Source organism: Myxine glutinosa, chromosome 4 (assembly GCF_964187855.1).
Source record: "Myxine glutinosa chromosome 4, kmMyxGlut1.1, whole genome shotgun sequence".
In the NCBI taxonomy this organism is placed as follows: Eukaryota; Metazoa; Chordata; class Myxini; order Myxiniformes; family Myxinidae; genus Myxine; species Myxine glutinosa.
The window spans coordinates 144,990,677-145,004,576 of NC_136264.1; the positions used below are offsets into that span (position 1 = coordinate 144,990,677).

The 13,900-nt window shown below is 43.3% G+C and overlaps 1 protein-coding gene across 1 annotated transcript in view; it reads left to right on the top strand.

Moving 5' to 3' along the window:
* The first annotated feature begins 6,897 nt into the window (after positions 1-6,897).
* Positions 6,898-13,900, top strand: part of LOC137426265 (putative serine/threonine-protein kinase MARK-C) — a 31,703-nt gene continuing 24,700 nt past the window's right edge. Inside the window, exons 1-3 of the mRNA XM_078775317.1 lie at positions 6,898-6,981; positions 7,826-7,874; positions 12,645-12,710. Coding sequence (XP_078631443.1) covers positions 6,979-6,981; positions 7,826-7,874; positions 12,645-12,710 — 118 coding nt within the window. The 5' untranslated portion in view covers positions 6,898-6,978. The remainder of the gene's footprint in view (positions 6,982-7,825; positions 7,875-12,644; positions 12,711-13,900) is intronic.

Consider the following 13,900-nt stretch of genomic DNA (forward strand, 5'->3'; position numbering starts at 1 on the left):
AGACATCCGCCAAACTAACACATCGGCCAAACAAACACGTGGTCAAACTAAGACATCTGCCAAACTAACACATCCGCCAAACAAACACTTGCGCCAAACTAAGACATCCGCCAAACTAACACATCCGCCAAACAAACAAATGCGCCAAACTAAGACATCCGCCAAACTAACACATCCGATAAACAAACACATGCGCCAAACTAACACATCCGCCAAACAAACACATCCGCCAAACAAACACAAGCGCCAAACTAACACATCCGCTAAACTAACACATCCGCCAAACAAACACATGCGCCAAACTAAGACGTCCACCAAACAAACACATGCGCCAAACTAAGACATCCGCCAAACTAACACATCCGCCAAACAAACACATGCGCCAAACAAAGACATCCGTCAAACTAATACATCCGCCAAACAAACACATGCGCCAAACTAAGACATCCGCCAAACTAACAAATCCGCCAATCAAACACAGGCGCCAAACTAAGACATCCACCAAACTAACACATCCGCCAAACAAACACATGCGCAAAACTAAGACATCCACCAAACTAACACATCGGCCAAACAAACACATGCGCCAAACTAAGACATCCGCCAAACTAACACATCCGCTAAACTAACACATCCGCCAAACAAACACATGCGCCAAACTAAGATATCCGCCAAACAAACACATGCGCCAAACTAAGACATCCGCCAAACTAACACATCCGCCAAACAAACACATGCGCCAAACTAAGACATCCGCCAAACTAACACATCCGCCAAACAAACACATGCGCCAAATTAAGACATCCGCCAAACTAACACATCCGCCAAACAAGCACATGCGCCAAACTAAGCCATCCGTCAAACTAATACATCCGCCAAACAAACACATGCTCCAAACTAAGACATCCGCCAAACTAACATATCCGCCAAACAAACACATGCGCCAATCTAAGACATCCGCCAAACTAACACATCCGCCAAACAAACACATGCGCCAAACTAAGACATCCGCCAAACTAACACATCCGCCAAACAAACACATGCGCCAAACTAAGATATCCACCAAACTAACACATCCGCGAAACAAACACATGCGCCAAACTAAGACATCCGCCAAACCAACACATCCGCTAAACCAACACATCCGCTAAATGAACACATCCGCCAAGGCAACACATCCACCAAATCAACAAATGTGGCAAACCAACACATCCGCCAAAACAACACATCCGCCCAATCAACAACTCCGCCAAACCAACACATCCGCCAAACCAACACAACCACCAAACCATCACATCCTCCAAACGAACACATCCACCAAACCAACACATGCGCCAAACTAAGACATCCGCCAAACTAACACATCCGTGAAACAAACACATGTGCCAAACTAAGACATCCACCAAATTAAGACATCCGCCAAACTAACACATCCGCCAAACAAACACATGCGCCAAACTAAGACATCCGTCAAACTAACACATCCACCAAACAAACACATGCGCCAAACTAAGACATCCGCCAAACCAACACATCCGATAAACCAACACATCCGCAAAATGAACACATCCGCCAAGGCAACACATCCACCAAATCAACAAATGTGGCAAACCAACACATCCGCCAAAACAACACATCCGCCCAATCAACAACTCCGCCAACCAACACATCCGCCAAACCAACACAACCACCAAACCATCACATCCTCCAAACTAACACATCCACCAAACCAACACATGCGTAAAACCAACACATCCGCCAAACCAACACATCCGCCAAATCAACACATCCGCCAAACAAACACATGCACCAAACTAAGACATCCGCCAAACTAACACATCTGCAAAACATAAACATGCGCAAAACTAAGACATCCACCAAACTAACACATCGGCCAAACAAACACATGCGCCAAACTAAGACATCCGCCAAACGAACACATCCGCCAAACAAACAAATGCGCCAAACTAAGACATCCGCCAAACTAACACATCCGCCAAACAAACACATCCGCCAAACAAACACATGCGCCAAACTAAGACATCCGCCAAACAAACACATGCGCCAAACTAAGACATGCACCAAACCAATACATCCTCCAAACGAATACATCCGCCAAATCAATACATCCACCCAATCATCAACTCCGCCAAACCAACACATGCGCCAAACTAAGACATCCGCCAAACTAACACATCCGCCAAACAAACACATGCGCCAAACTAAGACATCCGTCAAACTAATACATCCGCCAAACAAACACATGCTCCAAACTAAGACATCCGCCAAACTAACACATCCGCCAAACAAACACATGCGCCAATCTAAGACGTCCGCCAAACTAACACATCCGCCAAACGAACACATGCGCCAAACTAAGACATCCGCCAAACTAACACATCTGCCAAACAAACACATGCGCCAAACTAAGATATCCGCCAAACTAACACATCCGCGAAACAAACACATGCGCCAAACTAAGACCACCGCCAAACTAAGACATCCGCCAAACTAACACATCCGCCAAACAAACACATGCGCCAAACTAAGACATCCACCAAACTAACACATTCGCCAAACCAACACATGCGCCAAACTAAGACATCCACCAAACTAACACATCCGCGAAACAAACACATGCGCCAAACTAAGACATCCGCCAAATTAAGACATCCGCCAAACTAACACATCCACCAAACCATCACCTCCTCCAAACCGAAATATCCACCAAATCAACACATCCGCCCAACCAACACATCCGCCACACCAACGCTTTCGCCAAACCAACATAACCGCCAAACCAGCACATCCGCCAAACTAAAACAACCGCCAAACCAACACAACCACCAATCCTACGCTTTCGCCAAATCAACACAACCGCCAAACCAACACATCCGCGAAACGAACACATCCGCCAAACCAATGCTTTTGCCAAACCAACACAACCGCCAAACCAACACATCCGCCAAACCAACACATCCGCCAAGCCAACACATCCGCTAAACCAACACATCCGCCAAACCAACACATCCACCATTTCAACAAATGCGCCAAACCAACACATTCGTCAAACCAACACATCTGCCAAACCAACACATCCGTCAAACCAACACATCTGCCAAACCAACACAGGTGCCAACCAATACAACTGCAAAAACCAACACATATGCCAAACCAACACGTGCGCCAAACCAATACAACTGCAAAAACCAACACATATGCCAAACAGTATTTGATTAACTGCAGTATTTGATACAACGTGCACTATTCTGCAGTGTTTGAAATCACGTGCATTATTCTTCAGGATTTGATATCACGTGCATTAATCTGCAGTATTTGATATCACGTGCACTATTCTGCAGTATTTGATATCACGTGCACTATTCTGCAGTATTTGATTTCATGTGCACGATTATGCAGTATTTGATATAACGTGCACTATTCTGAAGTATTTGATAAAAAGTGCACTGTTCTGCAGTATTTGATATAACGTTTGATTCTGTAGTATAACGTGCAGTATTTGATCGCTTCTGACATCAAATCATTCCTCTTCTCCAATGGCTTGATCTCGGATTATCAATTTGGATTCAGACCAGGTCATTCTACTCTGGACATGCTGCTTCGACTGTCTCACAATGGATGGAGATCCTCAATGCCAAACAAGAAATCAGAGCTGTCTCCCTCAACATATCACGTGCCTTCGATACGTTCTGGCACCCCGCTCTGCTCACCAAACTCTCCTCTTCTGATACCCATGGAAATCTCCACGAATGGCTTGCGGACTTCCTCTCTGATCGTAGTCAACGTGTGGCCCTGAATTGATTTCTCTCATCTCCCCCTTCCTGTTCAGGCTGGAGTTCCCCAAGGCAGTGTTCTGGGCCCTGTGCTTTTTCTAGTCTTCATCAATGATCTCTCCGACTCTCTGGAAAATCCCCTCTATCTCTTTGCTGATGACTCCACTCTCCAGGTCTTTAAAACAGCTGTTCACCACCATCTCTTATCTTCCCTCATCCAAAACCTTGATCTTCTCTAATTCACTCTAGATCCACTTTTTTGAAATACTGACTTCTTTCCTGGAAGTCCTAGCAGTGTCCATGTGTTTTTTTTTACCTCTCCCACCCCTCACCCCGTTCCCATGCCTCCTCCCCCCCACCCCAAGCTGTCTCCCTCCCACAGATCTCCCGATGTCCCTGCTCTCCATCTTGTCTCCCGCTCCCTTTATCATGTTTTATGTTTTATGTGTCAGTTTGTCTTTTTGTGATCAATGTGATCAATGTCAGCGCTTACACGAGCCTCGATCTTGTATTCAAAAAAATAAAATAAAAATAAACGTGCATCATTCTGCAGTAAATTGATGTTGCTAAATGTCCAAGTAATTATTGACGGTAAAAATAAATGGTGATAAAATATGATATTCAGCGTGTGGCTTTGTGACGTCACCAGTGACGTCATTGTCCTGTGACATCACAAAGTAGTTTCTTGTCCTGTTCTCGAAGCACAGGTTACTTGTCGCTCTGCACTTTCCGTGCTGATTGTTTTGTGATAGATTATCTTTCGTCTGTCTTTGTGATATACATTGATAGCAATGGCGTTGTCATTTGAATGGGAGGATCTTCAGGTTCGTATACCTGGTTTGTTTACCTGATAATTCGAGATTTTTGTTTCATCTTTGGCACAACTTCGCGTTTTATTAATTATTTCTTTAAACAATTTCTCATTTCTATATTTTGTTGTTGTCATCGTATTTTGTAATCGGCATTGTGATTGACTCGGCGTGTTTATGCATTTTCTTTCTGGTCCCATTCCTGAAACGAAGATGAGCGAGTTGTTGGGTGAAGGAGCCTTTGGACAAGTTTTCCTTGCAAAGGAAGTCTCTTCTGGAATTAAGGTACGGCTGAGCGTGGTGTTGGAGAGGTTTGGATGTTGCACAGTGAAATACTTTGATTTATTTGTCAAAAGGTGGAGAGGAAAGAGGAATGGGCAGTTTCACTCGTCTTCTATCTGCTTGCACTCTTCATGATCTCAACCAAAGTGAACATTTTCAATTGAGATTAACACCGTTAAAACGTAACGTCGACCAACTGTATCCATGACAACGAAATATCGACAGAAGCTAATGTGACGAAACTCACCCTCACGAACTCTACCGTATTATTGCCACGACCTATGTTGAGTAAATGGTTTGTGACGGTGGCCTCACCTTTGCTTTTGTTTGAAACTGTAACCAAATATACATGCTTTCACGCTTCCATGTGGATTTCTTTGAAAAGATTATTTTTGTTTCTTTCAGGTTGCTGTGAAGATTCCCAAAGAGAAACGTCATTGGAACAAGGTGAGTTTGTGTGAATGAGCATGATGAACAGACCTAATTGTACATGTCTCGTCTTGGTTTGATTACTGAACCCGACGATATCGGTGATTCTCAGGCAGGGTGTTTCATTAGAAAGTGCGCCATCTTTAGGATGGACTTTAAACTGGTGTCTCAATGTCTGGTGAGTCAGTTCGTGAAAGACTTCAACCAAAATGGTTCCCTGGTTGACCCCACAAATGAGAATAGTAATCTAGATTTTAACAGAGCTATGGCGTATGTGTGTATGTATGTATCAATTACTACTCCGAGAGGAATTGCCCGAGGAAGCTGATACGTTCAGGGATCAACGAAGTTGTGCCTGTGGAAGTTTCTTTGATTCCATCGGGTTGGGAAGAATATTTTTCGCCCATCATCATACTAAAATACGCCATTTCGTGTCTGTCTGTCTGTCTGATGAATTTTTGACGCCAATACATTCCGTCGTTACTTATCCAATCTCAACCAAACTTGACAGGATGACCAAGGGTTACATAATGAAGGTTGTAGCGCATTCATTTGCCCCCCTCCGCAAGGGGGGTTTTCCCCGCCATTGCCGCCAATGGGTTTGCATGTTGAGGTGTATATCAATGTTAAATTAGCTTTATCGTGGTGTTTTTCCAAACAAGAAGATAATTTTATCGTGGCGTTTTACCAAAGACGCTTTTAATAACAACATTAATGATAATTGCATATTGTTATGGTTATTACAAAAACAATATTAATATAATAATGTCCCACTTCCCCAAATTCCTGCAGTGATAAGTGATAACGTATACCGGTATAAATAGCTTCGAGTTATAATGGCGTTTGGGAGCAACAGCTTCTGCAGGAAGGAAAAATATTATAAACCACAAACACGTATGCTTAGCTTTTTACACAGTCGCTAATGCTCTTTATAAACACTAAATGAAGAAATTTGGAGGAATCCCGATATCCGTGAAGTAAGGTTTACTTACAGAACTGAGCGAAGATCTACTGTACTCTATATAACCCACAAATATTGGATTAATAACATGGCCCTTTCTGCCAGTGGCATTTTTCGTACCGAACTTTTGAAACTCGCTCCTGCTGTTTCATACGAAACCGAAAGGTAGAAGGCGGGTTGTGCTCCTTTACCAAGCAGCTAGCTTGCGCTTGCCAAGCCAGCTGTTCCTTAACGGTTTTGAATGGAGTGCTTGCTCAAATGCTTAAACCATTGGCGATCTCTCCACAAAAAATTTGGTAAATGAACACACACCCAATGTTCTTGAGACCCACCCATAGATCGACTGTAATCTATATACCCCAGAGAGGAATGACCCTTCCTGCCACTCCCGGCGTCTGCGGGTGCACGAGCACGAGTGTCGGAAATTTCTTTCTTTGGGAGGAGGGAGACCGAGACGGGAGTGGGGTTGAAATTTGAATTACCCGAAGTATATAAGCGTGATGTATTTATTATACATGCACATAAGTAATACATATTATGTTTTTGCTTCGTGTACGTAACCTTGGTTGTTTTTTTCTATTTATTGGGAGCGATAAAGACAGCGGTGTGTTGCCTATACTATACACCGCCCAAATAAGGGGATGTGTCAGAAGAACGTGCAGCATGCTTGGGACAAGATCACTTGTCGGACAGGCACTCTGCTATGGTAGTAATAATCATAAAGTTAATAACATAACCCCTCCCCCACCCCCTAGCCGCTTCGGTAGGGATGGGGTTATCATATTTGAACTTTCAAAAAACGAGGACACGCTGGAGTGCGACACTCTGGAAACCGTTTATTTTGAGTTTTGAGGGGTTGAAAAGAGTTTCCTTTACATATTGAGCAATCGTATCCGAAGTCTCAATAAGATTAAGTGTCGCCCAGACCTCGATTTATTTTGACTGCCATCCACCGTTCTGTCAGTCAAAATACTGAATTATTACTGGAAATATTGTGCTTGTCCGAGTCTTTCCATCGATCATCGATGTTTCGATACGTGAACGCACCCGTTTGTTTGCGAACGGGTACGTTTTTCATGGAAGTCCTTCACGAACTTGCTGTCCATGTCTGACGTGCGACTGAAGGTGCCACAGGAATGTGGAATTTATTGGTTTCATGCTTTAGCGTTCGCCGTATCTGCATTGCCTGTTTGCTTCCGGCCTCCCACCCGTGCGTCGTATCCACACACACGGCACACACATGTAACATCCGTACACGTGATTGTGTGGATGTGTGGAATGTGGGACATTTGGTGAATTATAGTAAGATACTGTTTAGATTTTGATGATTTGCGTGTGATATGATTTAACGGATGTTTATATAAATCGTTTAAAATAAAAAAGCCTTCAATTTCTGATATTTTACCTTTTCATTTGGGCCTCCCAATTGAAGCCCCGCCCGTAGGGCGGGTCCCGTTGCTGGTATAACAAATGCATGAAATATCCTCACTATGAAAGTCGGGAAGATGGTTGCTCTGTTGTTGACACATTTCTGTGCTGTTTGATTTCAGTTTTTGAAAGAAGCTCATTTGCTCAGTTCCCTAAGCCATCCGAATATCGGTAAGTGTGCATTTCATGGATTACAATACAAATAATCCATTTGGATTTGCCTTTTTTGACATTCGCATGTGACACACCATTCACAGTGCTGAAATCCCACATTCAAATCCCATATCGCCCATCAACCTCTACATTTCCTTGTAATATTCCTATAAAATCATTCCTCTGACAGGACCCAACTGTAAACTGTCAGATTAGTGCTTCGCAGGTTGAACGTTACATTACAAAGTGTGTCGTCCCTTGGATTGATGTTCAGCTGAGTGTCCCATCTGCAAGCATTAGTTGGTGGACATTATAGATCCCCTGATATATGTTGTGAAGTGAGCTTTCACCGGCACCCTGAACAAATTGCAAATGCCTGCGATAACCACCTTCTGTATCCGGTTTATAAAAGACTAAAGCAAATGCCATCTCAAAGGAACAAATTCCTCCTTTTACCAAGTCTTACCAGGTACGGTACCTACTACACCTACCAACTACCTAACCCACTGATGCCATCGTGATGGGTAAAATAGTGGCAAGAGGCTTTGGCTTCGCCGGCTCATTGCGGCTTTGCAGTCGGGTACTAGTAGTAGTAGTAGTAGTAGTAGTAGTAGTAGTAGTCGTAGTAGTATGACATGATGTGGAGCCAAAGCCTAGCCTATGACATGACACTGAAGAGCCGAGCTCTTGCTTGAGACGGACGAAGTGACGGGCAAGACACAAACTCGTCCGAGAAGATGTTTATTGTAAAACCCAACTCAGGAACTCCGTCAAAGCCCATTTATCGGGCTGCATATATATCACAACCAGAAAGCACAACCGAAACCGAAAGCCACGCCTCTTAGGCGAGGCGTGTTTCGGTGGTCACGTGACCGACAGGTGCAAAGGATGGTAACCGCACGCACGGCACGCTTTGGTGGTCACGTGACCAGCCACCCCGGCGCCGAGGTTGTCCGCCGGTGACGTCACCGGCTGGAGCAAGGAGATTCTGCTGCTGGTCTCGCTTGGGGGACCCATGGGTCGCTACAACACAACATATATCAGGGGAGCTATAATGTCCACCAACTAATGCTTGCAGATGGGACAAAAGTTTACTCACCTGTATCAGTGTACAACGTAATGAACATGAGCATGAGGACTTCTGTAGATAATTAATTATATACCATTCATTGATTTGTTATCCATCATGTCATACTACGACGACTACTACTACTACTACGACTACTACTACTACTACTATTACTACTAGTACCCGACTGCAAAGCCGCAATGAGCCGGCTAAGCCAAAGCCTCTTGCCACTATTTTACCCATCACGATGGCATCAGTGGGTTAGGTAGTTGGTAGGTGTAGTAGGTACCGTACCTGGTAAGACTTGGCAAAAGAGAAGAGCAGACAGTCCTCCCCAATACCTACATACAATAAATGTCACAAGAAGCTTAAGGAAGTAACTATACGATGTGCTAGCTTAGGGCCTATTTTAAGAAATTTTAACTGGGCTTAATATACGTTTTCACAGCATGTGTGTAGTCTTCTAACTTCAGTCGCTGTCAGGACTGGTTCTCTCCGGGCACTGCGGCTTCCTCCACCAGAAGAAGTTAGCTTGCAGTAAGATCAGTGCCGACAGATCAGACGATAGCGCCGTTTCAATGGCAATGTGTGGCTGTCGTTAATCAAACCGTGTCGCTGGCGCTGATTGGCTGACATAAGCTGATCGCTGATTGGTCAGCTCACAAAATTTCGCAAATTCAGACCTAAAATGACACCATTTGCATTCTGGATGAGATTAAAATTTATAAAATTTCCTTCTTGATTAATTCGGTGAATTCCGTCTCGACTTCGGATATTTCCGGCCGTGAAAAACTATCCCCTACTGCCGCGATATTTCTAAAAAATAATTCTTCGTCAATTTTAGAATATTTGACGCCGTTTTCAGCCTCCAAAACGCGTAATACGCTTCTTTGAAGTATTTTTTCAAATGCTCGAATCTCATTGGTTCCGGTGTTTGGTGACGATTTTCGTTGAAGACAACCAGGCCCGTGCGGGCCGAGGTTGGTCTTAAAGTATTTTAATTACAAATTAGAGGTGCATAAGATTGTGAATCAAACAAAGACGGGTGAAACAAACTCCTATGGAACTTTTTTTCAAATTTGTTATGCATACTTCCGCATCCGCAAGATGGCGGCCTCCATTGAGCAATTTGGTGTGTCAAATCTTCGAAATTCTCAAGCCAAGAGATCCAGCATAATCTGTTTTTTCAGCATAATACGTACGCGTTCATTGACAACACCGGCTTCGCCGGCTACTACTACTATTACTACAACTACTATTACTACTACTATTACTACAACTACTACTACTATTATTACTACTACTACTATTATGACTACTACTATTACTACTACTATTACTAATACTACTACTACTATTACTACTACTCTTATTACTACTACTACTACTCCTACAATTACTATTACTACTACTATTACTACTACAGCGCTTTTACAGTTGCTATTATTCTCACCATCCTGTGGGGTCAGCTCGGGAAAGTTTGTTGCCCAAGTCTGAAAAGACAGCTGCCCAGACTACGTAGTTGATCAACGGAGGTGGCAGGAATTTCCATTCCGTTCATGGTGGTGATGATTACTGACACACTCATGTTGTGGGAGTCCTCCAGCTTGATGCTGTGGGGTCTTTAACGTCCACCAACGCCGGCTACTACTACTATTACTACAACTACTATTACTACTACTATTACTACAACTACTACTACTATTATTACTACTACTACTATTATGACTACTACTATTACTACTACTATTACTACTACTACTACTACTATTACTACTACTCTTATTACTACTACTACTACTCCTACAATTACTATTACTACTACTATTACTACTACAGCGCTTTTACAGTTGCTATTATTCTCACCATCCTGTGGGGTCAGCTCGGGAAAGTTTGTTGCCCAAGTCTGAAAAGACAGCTGCCCAGACTACGTAGTTGATCAACGGAGGTGGCAGGAATTTCCATTCCGTTCATGGTGGTGATGATTACTGACACACTCATGTTGTGGGAGTCCTCCAGCTTGATGCTGTGGGGTCTTTAACGTCCACCAACGGCCAATGATGGCAGATGGGTCCTCTGGCCTGATGTGCTTCCGATGGATAGAACACCATGCATGTCCAAATACCAAGTTGCAGTTTATAGCTGGGCCAAGATTTGAACCCGAGCGACACATCTCAACGGCAACTGCGCATCCCTCTAATCCATCCTGCCAGCCCTCATCTTGAGATCTTCCCTTTTGGTTCATTGAACGTGCAAGCAGACGCGTGGTTTTTCTGTTCTCTGCTTGGTTTTTTAATCCATTTTGAAGTTTGTCGTTTTCTGTCATCACCATACTCTCCAGAATATTCGAGTTCATTTAAGGGCCTATTTTTGTATGCTTACTCGAGGCTTGTATAAGACCTAACACATATAACGTATAATAAAGGGAGCGGGAGACAAGAGGGGTAGGGAAGGAAGCACAACAACAATTGGGAAAAGGGACATCAGGAGATCTGTGGAAGAGAGATGGCAGGAGTGGGGTACACAGGATAAACAAGTTGGAACCTGCAGGGGATTTCAGGAAAGAAAACAGGGAATTTGAAGGAGGTGGATTTGAGATAGATTAAGGGGGGGGGGGGGGGGCGGGGGTAGAAAATATCAAGGTTTTGGATAGGGGAAGATATGAGATGGTGGTGAACAGCTGTTTTGAAGACCTGGAGGGAGGAGAGGGATTGAAGAGAGCGTGAGAGTTTGTTCGAGAGGCAGGAAAAAAGAGGAATGAAAGGGTGAAGGTGAGCAGTGATTCTTGATTTTGCAGTTTCACCAGATGTTACTAGCAGACCTTGTGTATCCTGCAGGGATATTTGGGGGACAGAGCACAGACAGCAGGGGGAAAAAGGCTTGAGAGGAGTCGGTGGAAGACAGAAACCACCTTGTAATTTTATCCAGGTCTGCAGAGAGTGAAAAGGCTGCAGACTGCCGATCTGAGGGATGAGGTATGGAGCAGCAGAGGGTGGAGTCATCAGCAAAGATGTAGAGAGGATTTTCCAGAGAGTCGGAGAGATCTTGGATGAAGATAAGAAAAAGCACAGGGCCCAGAACACTGCCTTGAGGAACTCCACCCTGGACAGGAAGAGATGAGAGAATTTCATTTAGTGTCCTTTTCATGCCTACTCTAAAATGAAAAGATTCAAGATTCTAAAAATTCAAGAGAAAAATTCTAAAAAGCCTGGTGTTGGCTCAGTGGTTAGGGTGCCGGCTTGGGATCCTACGATCCTGGGTTCGAATCCCGGTCGATCGCTGAATTAACGCCAGGGGGGTTGACTCAGCCTGTCATCCTTCCGAGGTCGGCAAATTGAGTACCAGCTTGCTGGGATGAATGATCACGGTGTGTACCCCGATTTAGAATAGGTACACCGTATCCCTGCGCATCGTAAGAGGCGACCAAGGGTTGGCGTCAGGAAGGGCATCCGGCCATAAAAACATTGCCTCAAACAGGGAACCATGATTGTCATGGGGCCCGCAAGGCCAACCCCCGCTCTAGCGGGGAAGATGGCCTTAAAACGATCATTCATTCATTCTAAAATGAACGCATCAGTTTATGATTGTGTTAGGAAATATGAAAACTTTAATTGAGAAACAACATTTCTGAAACACAGTTAAAGGCAAAACGGGGAAAGAGAACTTCGGAATGAGCTTTCTAATGTTTATCTTATTTCCACTCTGCTATTCCCACGTAGTTAAAGTGTTGGGTGTGAAGCAGTATGAAGATCACTGTTTCATGGTCACTGAGTTTGTATTAGCAGGTGAGTTTCCCTTTTTCATTGTTCTTTGTTGACATTGTTCTGCTGTTGTTTGAACCCATGTAATACTGCATGTGTAATCTTAAATCATTTTGACTTTCTTTGTTTCGTGGCTTCATTTGTACACCAATCTGCTCAATGCACAATAAATATAATATTGAATCCACCACACATCAGCTGATATAACTTAATGGAAAACATTATTAAGATGATATGGAAAACATTATTACCATTAATACAAGGCGGTTATGTTTTCACCCCTGCCCGATTGTCTATTTGTTTGTGAGCAGGATATTTCAAACAGTTGTAGATGGATTCGGACGAAATTTGGTTGACAGGTTTGGGTGTCTGACAAAGACGAATTGATTCAATTTTGGTGAAGATCCGGACCACAACTTTATCCCGGAGATCTTTTGAAAGCTCCTTGGTACTCATAGTTGAGTCTTTGCTGTGAAATGCACGACCCAGCAAAAAAACTACCAACAGGAAGAGCTGATTTTATTCTAAAATAATCAGAATCACTACAATTGAACACAGGTGGAGGCCATTTAACTTGGTGTATGATTTTGAACGTGATTGGTTTCACCTGAGCTAATTTACAATTGCTGTTATGAGGGGGGTGAACATTTATTCAAACAAGATATTCTCGTTTTGTATTTTAAATAAATTTTCTGAAATTTGCCGAATTTGTTTTTTATTTGGAAGTTGTGGGGTACGATGTAGGATTTCTAAATAAAGGTGGAAAAAGTCTGATTTAATGCATTTGCATTCCAGGCGACAAGGCAACAAAAGGTGAAAAATTTGAAAGGGGTGTAGATTTTCTACAGGCACTATATATTGCACAATATTTCAATAAGTTATGGACGGATTATAACAAAACAAGGTGGAAGGATTGGGTAGATGACAAGAAAAAGGTGATTAGATTTTGGTTCAGGTCTGGATCCAGATCCGGCCTATCAGTGGGTTACAAAACGTAAACTGTTTAGCCTGGTGAAGATATGCTTTGTATGAGTTTGTACAACTGCTGTGAGGTTTGGATTATTATCTTTTCTTACATCAGGCTACTTTTAATGTATGTGCTGATTAAATCCTGGGCTTTAGAACCTTTCACATGAAGCAACAGAAAAAAATGTGAATTTTCTTTTCAGTGAATTGTGTTATGTCCGGATAAATTAACATGCTCCGGATGTCGG